Source organism: Moschus berezovskii, chromosome 23, assembly GCF_049115385.1.
Source record: "Moschus berezovskii isolate FMDL1 chromosome 23, NW_MosBer_1.0, whole genome shotgun sequence".
NCBI classification, from domain to species: Eukaryota; Metazoa; Chordata; class Mammalia; order Artiodactyla; family Moschidae; genus Moschus; species Moschus berezovskii.
This window is the reverse complement of record NC_142482.1, coordinates 37,508,395-37,522,367: the sequence shown is the minus strand read 5'-3', so window position 1 is coordinate 37,522,367 and position 13,973 is coordinate 37,508,395. Positions and strand designations below refer to the sequence as shown.

General features: G+C 40.5%; 1 protein-coding gene across 1 annotated transcript; it reads left to right on the top strand.

Annotated features, from left to right (window-relative positions):
- Window positions 1-6,634: 6,634 nt before the first annotated feature.
- Window positions 6,635-13,609, top strand: LOC129543574 (SLA class II histocompatibility antigen, DQ haplotype D alpha chain). Its single transcript, XM_055406768.2, has 5 exons — window positions 6,635-6,789; window positions 8,817-9,065; window positions 9,520-9,801; window positions 10,043-10,216; window positions 10,628-13,609. Exons 1-4 carry the CDS (start codon window positions 6,708-6,710, stop codon window positions 10,195-10,197), a joined length of 768 nt encoding a protein of 255 aa, XP_055262743.2. The 5' UTR covers window positions 6,635-6,707; the 3' UTR covers window positions 10,198-10,216; window positions 10,628-13,609.
- Window positions 13,610-13,973: the final 364 nt, after the last annotated feature.

The following is a 13,973-nucleotide window of genomic DNA, read 5'->3' as shown; positions in this document are numbered from 1 at the left end:
AGTCAGGATTCATTTTTCTATATAGATATTAACTTATATAGTACCATATATTGAAAAGATTAGTCTTCCCCTACGAAATTATCAGGTACCTATATTGAACATCAATTGACAGTGTAACGGTAGTTCTATTTCTAGACTGTCCTGTTCCATTTATTGATTTGTCTAAAGTTGGCTTAAAACCCAACATTCAGAAAACTAAGATCATGGCATCCGGTCCCATCACTTCATGACAAATAGATGGGGAAACAATGGAAACAGTGAGAGACTTTATTTTGGGGGGCTCCAAAATCACTGCAGATGGTGACTGCAATCATGAAATTAAAAGACGCTTGCTCCTTGGAAGAAAAGCTATGACCAAACTAGAGAGCATATTAAAAAGCCGAGACATTACTTTGTCTAGTCAAAGCTATGGTTTTTCCAGTAGTCATATATGGATGTCAGAGTTGGACTATGAAGAAAGCTGAGCACCAAAGAATTGATGCTTTTGAACTGTGGTGTTGGAGAAGACTCTTGAAAGTCCCTTGGACTGCAAGGAGATCCAACCAGTCCATCCTAAAGGAAATCAGTCCTGAATATTCATTGGAAGGACCGATGTTGAAGCTAAAACTCCAATCCTTTGGCCACCTGATGTGAAGAGCTGACTCATTTGAAAAGACCCTGATGCTGGGAAAGATTGAAGGTGGGAGGAGAATATGAGATGGTTGGATGGCATCACCACCTCAATGGACATGAGTTTGAGTAAGCTCCAGGAGCTGGTGATGGACAAGGAAGCCTGGCTTGCAGCAGTCCATGGGGTCACAAAGAGTCGGACGTGACTGAGCGACTGAACAGAACTGAATCGTATGCTAATACTAAGTTGTCTTTTTTACTGTAATGATTTACTTTAATCCAATATATACGAAACACTATCATTTCAATATACAAGGAGTTGTTGTTCAGCTGCTAAGTCCTGTCTAAGAGATTCTTTAGTTCCTCTTCACTTTCTGCTATTAGAGTAGTATCATCTGCATATCTGAGGCTGTTGATATTTCTCCTGGCAATCTTGATTCCAGCTTGTAACTCAACCAGCCCTGCACTTCACATTATGTTCTCTTCATATAAATTAAATAAGCAGGGAGATAATATACAACTTGCCATAGTCCTTTCCCAATTTTGAATCAGTCAATTGTTCCATGTCTGGTTCTAATTATTGCTCTTGACCCACAAACAGGTTTCTCAGCAGACAGGTAGGGTAGTCTGGTATTCCCATCTCTTTAAGAATTTTCCATGGTTTGTTGTGATCCACACAGTCAAAGGCTTTGGCATAGTCAATGAAGCAGAAGTATATGTTTTTCTGGAATTCCCTTGCTTTTTCTGTGATCCAACAGATGTTGGCAATTTGATCTCTGGTTCCTCTGCCTTTTCTAAACCCAGCTTGTGTATCTGGAAGCTTTCAATTCACATACCGTTGAAGTCTGTGCTGTACTGTGTGCTAAGTCGCTTGAGTCATGTCCAACTCTTTGTGGCCCCCTGGACTGTAGCCAGGTTTCTCTGTCCATGGGGATTCTCCAGGCAAGAATACTGGAGTAGGTTGCCATTTCTTACTCCAGGGGATTTCTCAACCCAAGGATCAAACCAGCATCTCTTATGTTTCTTATGTTGGCAGGCGGGTTCTTTACCACTACCAACACCTGGGACACACTTATTGAAGCCTAGCTTGAAGGATTTTGAGCATAAACTTGCTTGCATGTGAAATGAGTGCACCTATGTGGCAGTTTGAACATTCTTTGGCATTGCCTTCCTTTGCAGTTGAAATGAAAACACATTTTCCAGTCCTGTGGCCACTGCTGAGTTTTCCAAATTTGTTGACATATTGAGTGCAGCACTTTAACAGCATCAACTTTTAGGATTTGAAATAGCTCAGCTGGAATTCCATTCCCTCAACTAGCTTTGTTCATGGTAATTCTTCCTAAGGCCCACTTCACTTCACACTCAAGGATGTCTGGCCCTAGGTGAAAGACCCCACTATCTTGGTTATCCGAGTCATTAAGACTTTTTTTTTTTTATATAGTTCTCTGTATTCTTGCCACCTTCTTAATCTCTTCTGCTTCTGTTAGGTTCTTACCATTTCTGTCCTTTATTGTGCCCATCCTGGCATGAAAATGTCCCTTGATACCTCCATTTTCTTGAAGAATATTGGTCATTATATAGTGGCTCTCATTTGAGAATACTTGCTATGTTCCAGGCACTGGACTGTATTTAATTAAACCTTATTATTTGTATGTATTTATATCATTTTATCCATATTAACTATCATGTAATAGTTTTCATCCCATTTTTATGATAAAATATCCTAAGGCTATATTTTGAGTGACTTGCCCAAAATAACAGGTAATAAAATCAAAAACATTATTGAATACTTATTCATTTGATTACAAAGCCCATTTTCTTTTTTTATCTTACTACTCTGAACTCTGTTGTTATTGTGACACATCTTTACTGCAAGATGGTAGAGGTTGAGATTTTTAGTAAAATTTCACTAATCAATCAGGACAAAACAGTTGGAAGTCAGAACTGAAGAACTTGAAAATACACAGCTTCTTAGAGAATGTTATAAATGTTAATTAGAAGTAACATGAGTTCTATGTAAGTAATTTCTTAGAGGGAGACCAGACGTAAGTTACAATGACACATTCCATTTACATTGCCAATTTTAGGTGTTAAATTCATAGCAGGAAATTTTTAGGAAAATTATTGGACAAAATTAGTATTTTCAAGTGCAATTTTTGTTTCCTCGATTAATTTATGAAAAGGGTCTTTTATTTTCCTCTTAGACAAAGGTGGCAATTGGTTTTTGTCAAAGTGGTATACCATTCCTCTATCTGAGTCTAATTCACTAATAATCTTTCTTTATGTTAAAATTATGACCTGAAAACAGAGCAAGTAGAACAAAATTCATTGTGTCATAGCAGAGAAAGAAAATATGGAGTCAAGTTAGATGCAGAGAGCCCATCTTCTCTTAGTGAGTGACATTGCCTTGCTTGGACTGTCCCTGCATCCCGCAGAATGTGAGATCTGAGACTGGTCTTCAACTTCCCACCCAAGATACAATTCTGATCCTAAGGTTTAACATCCTAACTTCCTAATTTCAGTTGTATTTTTTAACTATAATATTAGTAGATGAAATTCTGACGCATCATCAAGAAAACTTCTGATCATTTGCTAAATCGTAAGTGATTTCTGTAAAATATCAAGCAGGTAAGTCTGGATACAGGAAAAAAAAAAAAAGAGAGGGAGAGAAATGTTATTTACTGCATAGAAAGGAGGATGCTGTGTGGTAAAAAGAGCATATCTCAAGTAGAACCTGAAATTTTCTCCTGATCTATCCATAACAGAAGAGACTAAAAGGAATGATTAAACCACCTACAGGGTCAAATATTTATCCTAATTATGTTAGGACATTGTATTCTGAAGTCATACAGGTGACCCCTCCCTCCCTTCACAGAGACTCATTGTTTGCCCTTGTCACTGTTCAGCTCTGCACTCATCAGTTGTGTGACCTTGGGCAAATACTTTCACTTTTCTGAAATTCAGTGTCCTCCTTGTCAAATGGAGATGATATTAATATTAATGTACTACAAGTATAGTTTAAAAGTCCTGAGAATTTTTCATTCCAGGTGTAGCATATTCATGTTCCTCACAACAATATAATGAAGTGCTGTTAATGTCTTCAGTCAAAGTCCATCAGAAATACATCCATGGATGAACACGTTGGTTTTATTGCTTATAAACTCACCATGGAGAATCATGGGGTATCTTCATGTGATGATGTTGGAATCAAAGAAGCAGAATTTTTTAGAGAGATCTATTAAGAGAATTATTGCTAGGAATTAGTTTACACAATGTGACGGTGAACTGACTCATGAGAAGAACAGACTCATTGGAAAACACCCTGATGATGGGAAAGATTGAAGGCAGGAGGAGAAAGGGACAACAGAGGATGATAGGTTTGGATGGCATCACTGACTTGATGGACATGAGTTTGAGCAAGCTTTGGGAGTTGGTGATGGACAGGGAAGCCTGGCAAGCTGCAGTCCGTGGGGTTGCAAAGAGTCGGACACGACTGAGCAAGTGAACTGAACTGAGGGTTAACTAGGGAAGTGCAAACCATAAGGTGGGCTATTGACAGGAAAGGCAGGCTGGAACTCTCAGCACAGGAACTCTTAGCACAAGCTGATGCTGTAGCCCACAGTGGAAACTCTTTTCCCTCCGGGAAATTTAGCTCTGTTCTTGAGACTTTTCAAATTATCGGTCCAGGCTCACCCAAGTTATCTAGAATAACCTCTCTTACCTAATGTCAACTGATCATGGACTTTAATCACATCTACAGGATATCTTCAGAACAACACCTAGATACATATTTGACTGAATAACTGAGGACCATAGCCTTGGCAACACATGAAACTGACCCTTAAACTACTATAGGATTTAGGCTTGTGTTGGCGATTTTGAGGACAATTTAAGAAACAGTGACTTTGTTCTCAACTAGATTCTGTCAGGAATTAGAATAGGTGGTGGGGTGGGGTAATTCTATAATCAGGCATCTAAGTAAGTCTTACCTAGAAGGTACTGAGGCTAAAGCTATAATTAGTAAAGAAGCAGAGGTCATTCATATTATCTAGGACGGAAGTATGCTTGGTCATTTTCATGATTTGGACACTGTTTATGTTTCATCTGTGTTGAGACATGATTTCTGAGGGTCCTCGTTTTTTGTTTGGATCCATCCGGGTCACAGAATGGCTGTCTGATGCTGTTGCACAACACTGCTTATGTTCAACAAGAAAACACCAAAACCTAGCTGTGAGTAGCAGGCCAGCCCCTGGCAACAACAAGGCCTAATTCCCAGCAGCTCTAGATACCAGGGCTTTTTCTGTCTCACTCTTCTTTATAGTCTTTGTCACTGTGAGATAAGACAGTGCTGAGAAACTGAGGAACATCTAACAGGGACAGGGTGATTGATTTCAAATGGAACCCCCATTAGCCTCTGCCTTCCATAACACACACACAAACATAAATTATTTTGAAACAATAAGTTCCCCCTCTAAAAATTGTCTTTGACTTTAGCTCGGTTATTAGTCCCTCACAAATATCTGGAGTTTTAATGTGGCAGAATAAATAATACTAAAATATAGAGTAAAGGAAGAAAACTAATTTTCTAAGTCAGGACAATTCCCTGAATTCTACCTTCAATATTTGAGTTGACATACATAATTATACAGCAAGTCAACCAGAATGTCCTTTAATGTAATCAGTGATCCCGAAATTCCTTTAAATGTAGGTCGATTCACCAAAACATAGAACATAAGAATACTCAAGGCAGGGGGAAAATTCAAATGAAAGATCACACAGTTACTTTAGGCAGCACTATATGACCTTATTTTTTGGGCTCCAAAATCACTGCAAATGGTGACTGCAGCCATGAAATTAAAAGACTCTGACTCCTTGGAAGGAAAGTTATGACTAACCCAGATAGCATATTAAAAAGCAGAGACATTACTTTGCCGACCAAGGTCCATCTAGTCAAGGCTTTGGTTTTTCCAGTAGTCACATATGGATGTGAGAGTTGGACTGTGAAGAAAGCTGAGCACCGAAGAATTGATGCTTTTGAACTGTGGGGTTAGAGAAGACTCTCGAGAGTTCCTTGGACTGCAAGGAGATCCAACCAGTCCATCCTAAAGGAGAGCAGTCCTGGGTGTTCATTGGAAGGACTGATGCTGAAGCTGAAACTCTAATACTTTGGCCACCTCATGCAAAGAGTTGACTCACTGGAAAAGACTCTGATGCTGGGAGGGATTGGGGGCAGGAGGAGAAGGGGACAACAGAGAATGAGATGGCTGGATGGCATCACCGACTCGATGGACATGAGTTTGGGTGAACTCCGGGAGTTGGTGATGGACAGGGAGGCCTGGCGTGCTGTGATTCATGGCGTCACAAAGAGTCGGACACGACTGAGTGACTGAAATGAACTGAACTGAACTGAACTGAAGTGATACGACCTTATAAGTCTTTTTATTCCCCTGAGTGCAAATACTGGAGCTTTTGAGAGCATGAGAATAATTTACTCAACTGGATTTCTACAGGTAGAAAAGGCAAAGGTATTCCTTGGCTACCGCTTGGCAGAAATCACTTGGATCAACTCAATATTTAGAGAATTCCATATGCACTATGGAAACAAAGAGAAAGACAGTTAACCTACATACAGAGTCAATGGAAAGGGGAGGGAATGGGGCCTGCCAGGGAGGGGGACCAATTCAGGGAAGATTTTTTGGAAGCTATAGCCCAGAATATCCTGTTGGACATCAAATTAACTGCATCTTCATCTATCCATGAGGCTGCTCAGAAATCCCCACCGCTCATCACCAGCAGGCATACACACATATATGAGAAGACTCTGATTTAATACTTGCCCTCCTTTCATAGAAAAATCCCTCAAGTCCACTCTGACCGGAGCCTGCACCAGAACTTGGGGATTTCCCAGTCCCTTCTAGGTCTCTTAGTACACAGTCTTCACCTGGCAACTGAGGTGTCATCATAGAGGATTTTTCTGATTGGCCAAAACCTAACCAGACAGAGTGTGGCTTGGGTATCTTAGAATTTCCTCTCAAGTCAGCCCGCATCATTGCTCTGCAACTCAGAACAGCTACTTCTGAGACCACCTTGAGAACAGGATGATCCTGAACAGAGCCCTGATTCTGGGGGCCCTCGCCCTGACCACCATGATGAGTCCCTCTGGGAGTGAAGACATTGTGGGTGAGTGCACGGTTGAAGGATACAGCGACTGAAGTTAGGGAGCAGAGAATTGGAGGGGTTAGGGGGAATTGGCCTAGAAATAGCGACTTCTGGAAGCATTCTCAATATTAAGAAAATCTAAAACTTACCGTCACTGCACCTTCAGGAAATCAGAGTCCAGACCCACTCCCTCTGTTACCTGTGCTGTTGCATGCTCTGTTTTTGATATTGGATCCAGCGAATATGTTCTGGAGGGCTCTAGGGCATTCATTCACAATTGTCTCAAAGATTAGAGATGTTTTCACAAGTAGATGTTTTGTTACAAAAAATTTCATGAGCTCCCAAATTTTCTGAATAACTTTTAAAGATTTTTATGTATTTCTCCTAAAGTTTATATTGGGGTATATATTTCCATGAATTATGAATACTGTGTGGATATGAAGAAGGGTAAACTTTACTTGGTCTCAGATCTACACACATTTCTATCTTGGCATTCTGGCACAGGTAGGTGAGCAAGCCCAACTGAGTGTCTTTAGATAAAGCATTTTACCATATGGTTCTCACTTAATCTCAGTTACTTCGTGTCACCTCACAAATAATCAAATAAAAAAGGCATGTAGAAATGTTTTCCAAGTAATGAAGACACATAAATACCAATGATTATTCTTATTTTTAAATTATTACTATCACAAGTATAACTTCATATTTTTCTAAAACAAAGTAGAGAATATATTTACCTTTATTTTAAAATTAAGAACTTTATGAAGAAAAATTTGGAGATTTAAATTATATTATTCTCAGTTTGTCAGCCCAAACTGCCTTTCAGTTCATGTAATGAAGACCTGTATAGCGAAACTGGGCAAGCACAAGTTAACTACATGGTCCCTTAGGACCCTCTGCCTTGCTCTCCCCCTCCTTCCACCCTTTCTTCATACATTTCTTCATCTTCCTTTCCTTCCAGGATCCATCCCTGGCTCGTATCTCTGTTGTTTCATAGACAGGAAAAGTGGGTTTGTAAAAAACCAAAATAGAAAAGCCAAATGGTTTAAAAGGGAGGTGAAAGAAAGGTTACTCTAACCTTCAACAACTTTATTAACCACGGCAGCTACCACTCTAATTTTGTATGGTAGTGCAAGTTTCACCTGCTTCTCCAGAGCACTTCCAACTTTCCTCTCTTCCTCATCGCACCAGAGCATCCTTGTCAGGCTTGATTTACACATTAGGCACAGTGAGCACAGTGCTGAGGGCCTGCATTGCTTGTAGGGCTCATAAAAACTGTTCCTTTAAAAATTAGAAGAAAAACTTTTAGAGTAGGGGCAAATGCTTAAATTTCAATCCAACCTGAATTATGTTTGTCTTTGATGGCTATAATATACATTTTTAATAATTTTATAAAAGGAGACACTCACAAAAGCAACAATGCTTAAGGCTCACAAGTTAGTGCAGCTCTGGTCATTGCTGATTCTGACTTCCATATGGTTCTGCCACCTATATCTGTCAGTCTTCCCCCAAATCTCTGTAATTCTCAAGAATAACAATTGACATTTATACACATTTTTGAGCACATGGCAAGCTAAATTTTGGGGATTCAAGATGAAAAGACATGATTTCTGTCCTCTAGAGGGTACACAGATTAGTGATGGAAAGAAATGGTGCAGGAAAGCAGAAGGACCACTGCTGAGCAGGACTGTAGATCCAGCTGAGGCTAAAACTGTAAAAGTGAATTAGTTCCAATTGACACAGTGGAGTGATATTCTTCAGCAACAGTTGATAGCCCAGGACAAGTACCAAATGAAAAGGATATTACATATATTCCTGTCTGAAAAAGGAGTCAAGATGCATTGCAAACATAAGGAGACTTTATTTCAGGGCTTTTTAACTAACTGGCCAACTACCAACAGAGAGCAAAGAAGGAGCAGGTACTGGGATTTGTCTAGAAACTGGGCCACAAATGAAGCCCACAATGTTTGATGTCAGTTTCTTCTTTCACTTGCTTAATGAGGATCTTTTCTCTATTTTTCCCTTTCTTGCCCCTCACTCCGACTCAGCTGACCACATTGGTGCCTATGGCATAAACGTCTACCACTCATATGGTCCCTCTGGCTACTATACCCATGAATTTGATGGAGATGAAGAGTTCTACGTGGACCTGGAAAAGAGGGAGACTGTCTGGCATCTGCCTGTGTTTAGTAAATTTAGAAGGTTTGACCCTCAGGGTGCACTGAGAAACATAGCTACGGTGAAACATAATTTGGAGGTCATGATTAAGGAGTCCAACTCTACTGCTGCTACCAACAGTACGTGTTCCCCACTCTGCTTCTCTTTATTAATCTACCCCTTCATACCAGGCCTCACTCCCTTTTTCCCTAGGGATAGATACCCTTCACCACTTTATAAAACTCTCTCCTTTTCAAGGAGTCACATTTTCTCATGTTAATAGCTGAATTCTCATCCTCTCTCTTCTTTCAGTTCACATATTTCCATATGATAGAAAGATCCCTGCTTCCATAATATAATCTTTGAATATTTCATGGAGAGATCCCACAGACCTCCCATTTGACAGGCAGGTCATCAAAAACAGGGGGACAGGGATAAAGCAGAAGCAACATATGGTGCCTCCCAAACAGAAGGGAAACAAGAGCTCCTCCTCTGGGAGACTGCAACTGTTGGTGGGCGGGCTCTCCCAGGAGGCCGTGCAGAATCAGGGCAGAGCTATTCCCATTTCACTTCTGTGCTGTTTCCTCACCATAGAGGTTCCTGAGGTGACTGTGTTTTCCAAGTCTCCCGTGATGCTGGGTCAGCCCAACACCCTCATCTGTCACGTGGACAACATCTTTCCTCCTGTGATCGGCATCACATGGCTGAGGAACGGGCACTCGGTCACAGAGGGTGTTTCTGAGACCAGCTTCCTCTCCAAGGATGATCATTCCTTCTCCAAGATCAGTTACCTCACCTTCCTCCCTTCTGATGATGACGTTTATGACTGCAAAGTGGAGCACTGGGGCCTGGATGAGCCACTGCTCAAACACTGGGGTATGTGCGAGTTCCACCCTTTTGGAACACTCTTTTCTCTGTCAAGTCCAGAACACCCTGCCTGTTATCTGCTAAACCCCGTGGCCCTAAACTTCACCTTCCAAGTGTGTCTAATGACAAACCTCACTCTCCTCCCTAAGCCCCATACCCCAAGTGTGTGGAGTCAACCCTTCCTCGCCCCATCCCACCCACATGCACAGAAACGTTCTGTATTCTGAGTTCCACAGTTTCACTTTCACAGAGCCTGAGATTCCAGCCCCTATGTCAGAGCTGACAGAGACTGTGGTCTGTGCCCTGGGGTTGACCGTGGGCCTCGTGGGCATCATGGTGGGCACTGTCCTCATCATCCGAGGTCTGCGCTCAGGTGGCCCCTCCAGACACCAGGGGCCTTTGTGAGTCACACTCCAAAAGGAAGGTAAGAATTCAGATCTCTTAGATCTGGGGACCAGAGAAGGCAATGGCAAGCCACTCCAGTACTCTTGCCTGGAAAATCCCATGGACAGAGGAGCCTGGTAGGTTGCAGTCCATGGGGTCGCTACGGGTCGGACATGACTGAGCGACTTCACTTTCACGCATTGGAGAAGGAAATGGCAACCCACTCCAGTGTTCTTGCCTGGAGAACCCCGGGGATGGGAGAGCCTGGTGGGCTGCCATCTATGGGGTTGCACAAAGTCAGACACGACTGAAGCAACTTAGCAGCAGCAGCAGATCTGGAGACATAGTACAGACAAGGGAAATTGGGAGGAGGTTGTGGAATTGGGAAACAGCGTGACAGTGGCACAGGAGCCCCCTGGAACCCTCTGATCTCATGTCTTTTCTGTTGCAGGTACACTGTCCATCTATGAAAACAGAGAAAAATGAACTTGCTAGATGACCTAGAACTATTTTCTGGCCAAGTTCATCATGTATCTTCTCTCCTCCTACCCTTCTCCTCATACTTCTTCTCTGGGACTTAAGGTGCTGTATCATCTCAGAGCTCACATACATTTGAGATTCTCCCCCTGACCTTCTAATATTTTTCTTTTCTCAGTTGTTACCTATTATGGAATCCCTGAGATATCCCACCCAGGTACCTAATCCATCAATGACCCTAAACTAATATGTCCATGGAAGAAATAAACGCCTTTATGAGGTCTTTACTGACTTTTTCCTATCTTTCATGTCAGGGCTGATTAGAACCATGGCCTCTTCTGCTTCAGGCCCATTTAACCTCATTTCCCAGATTATGTTTCATGCCCAGTAACACAGGAGCAGCTTGTCGAGACTGATAATATTTTGGTATCTTAGCTGGAGTTAATATTTCTGTCTTCCTTTTTTTCCATCCTTAGCCACTGCCACCCACTCCCAAATTCAGACATCAGTGAAGGTAATACATACTCTCTGCCTTTGGTGCAGATTTATTAAAACAAAAATACAAAAACCAAGAAGTAAAGTGATACTAATTTTAATATCACTTTTAAATTTTTGACAGAGAAATAAGTTGGGAAAAAGGAATTTTGAATCTCTGAAGTACCAAGAGTCAAAATTAGTTTTCAGAATGTTTAATTCTTAAAGAATTAGTAGTGATAAGAAAAACTTTCTTCTCCCCCTCTCACACTTGAAGAGATAAGAATTATCTAGGTAGGAAAAAGAAATATGTTTGTTAGGAAAACATTAGAATAAGACAATAAAACAAGTATCTGAGAAGGATCAAATACACTGTCCTTATTTAGGGTTAGAAACAATGGGAAAATGGATGGATGTAGGAACCACAGACATATTTAAGAACACAGCTGTACTTTGCTTCATGTCTTAGGTGAATCCCTGCTAGAAAACCATGTAGACTTTACCTGACATGGCGTCTGTCGAACAATAGAGTGAATATGGCTCCAGGATGCTCCCAGGCAGATAAGCCTAAGTCTGGCTCACTTGAATCTCTGTGCATCCCTGTTTGCCCTAGAGATAATCCACCAGTATCCTCAACTCCTGCCCCTCACCCCTCCTGGCAAAAGGAAACATAAACTTACAGGAGAGAAGTCTCTGGAGGAACAGCATAAATGAGATAATGTGGCAGCAGCTCAGGGTGCCATATCCTCCTCAAGACTCACTGTCTCCTAGTGGAAGTCCTTGTAGTGGGGATGGATCAACAGATGAGATTCTCTGGCTGTCCTCAGTGTGTCCAAGGCCTCACTCTTGTGAATGTATGTGACTTGACTTGGAGTCATTTTGCCCTTGAAAATTATTTAGGTTCATTGCCTCAGTATTTCCACTCTGCAATTACTAAGTCCATACATTGCATTGCAGATTATTTTGTGGAACAACTATGAAATGTATGAAACTGTTCTTGCCCAGGCCATCTGCATCAGTGAGCTTAAAATGCGATTGGAACACAAATCCATTCCCTGAGAGAATGTGTCTTCATTCTTTCCCTGCAAATAACTTTATCATATCATTTTTCTAGATTCCATATGTATGTGCTAATATACTATATTGTTTTTCTCTTTCTGACTTACCTTGTAAAGATTTTTTTAATATATTTAAATCAAAAAATAGAAAAAGCATGTCTGGGAAAAAAGACACTATATGAACACAGCAACTGATAGAGTAGACTTTGGTGCAAAGAAACCTAAATCCAAATACAGGACTCAGCACTTTACAGCTAAGATTTTAAATTATAACATTAGGCAAAGTATCTAGCATTTCTGAATCATATTTTCCCATTCATAAAGTGTGGGTGGTAATACTTTCTTTGCAGAGGTATTGACAGAATTTGAATAATCTTGTTATATAGAAAGTACTTTATATATAGTATAGAAATACATAAGAAAACATTGCTAGTTATATCCTATTTTATTTAAAAGAATAGATTATGTTATATGAAAATTGTTTTTCTGAACCCTTTAATGATTTAGGAGATTCAAACTTGGAGCTATAGATTAACTCCTTTTCATATGTTATTGGAGAATTTTTTTTCCTCTCCAAAATGGGGGGGTGGTGGGGTGAGATTGGGTTAGACTTAGAGAATAGACAGGGTATAGTGGTTAGTGACACATCACTGGTTGTTAAGAGAACTCAGGCCAAGTTGTAATATTTGACTTTGTGTTTTTACTCTCTAATAAAAAATATGTCTCCTCCTTATGGCCTATGAATTTCAGTCAAGCTATGGTATATGCAGCAGATCTTCATCCATGCTTATTTTGAGGAGAAGCAGGGAGTAGAATTAAAAGCTGCCTGTGAGGTAGAAGCAAGAGAATAATTTAAAGTCCAGACAAGGAATTAGTAAATGCAGGGAATCTGAACCAGAGCTGATCATGAAAATATAGGTAATAGAGCATAACAGAGTTTTAGGGCAATGATGCTACTCTATATGATGCTACAATGGTACATACATGTCATACAAAGCCATAGAATGTACATTAAGAGTGAATCCTAATGTAAACTATTGACTTTGCATGCTAACGATGTGTCAGTGTAGGTTCATCATTTGTAAGAAATGTACCACTGCCAGGAGAGGTTTATAATAGGGACGTTATAGTAAGGGCAGGAGATATGTGGAAATCTCTTTACCTTCCATTTAATTTTGCTATGAAACTAAAACTACTCTAAAATGAGTGATTAAATAAAATTAGATTGGTAATTATCATCCCAAATGTATAAAATAGCGATTTTAATATGGAAAGAAATGTAGGTCACCTAAAAATATATAAATATGCTGAGAATTTTTTGGCAATAGAATTTCAAGTAAATGTTATGTACATATAATGATTCATCAGCTAACAACCCAGAATATTGGAGGTAGTATGTGTGTTTACATTGTATGTGTTATCATCCGTTCCGTTCAGTCACTCAGTCGTGTCCGACTCTTTGCGACCCCGTGGACTGTAGCCTACCAGGCTTCTCCATCCATGGGATTCTCCAGGCAAGAATACTGGAGTGGGTTACCATCTCCTTCTCCGGGGGATCTTCCCGACCCAGGGATCGAACCCGGGTCTCCCGCATTGGAGGCAGATGCTTTAACCTCTGAGCCACCAGGGAAGCCCGTGTGTTATCATAAAATAGGGTTATATTGTATAGCATTACTATCAGTGTCCTGCAAATAGACAAATGCTGTACTCCTTCCCCATGAGATACTAAGGAAAGCAAATTTCATGGTAGTTGCATTTTATTAAAGGGATTCATTCATTCAGTCTTTG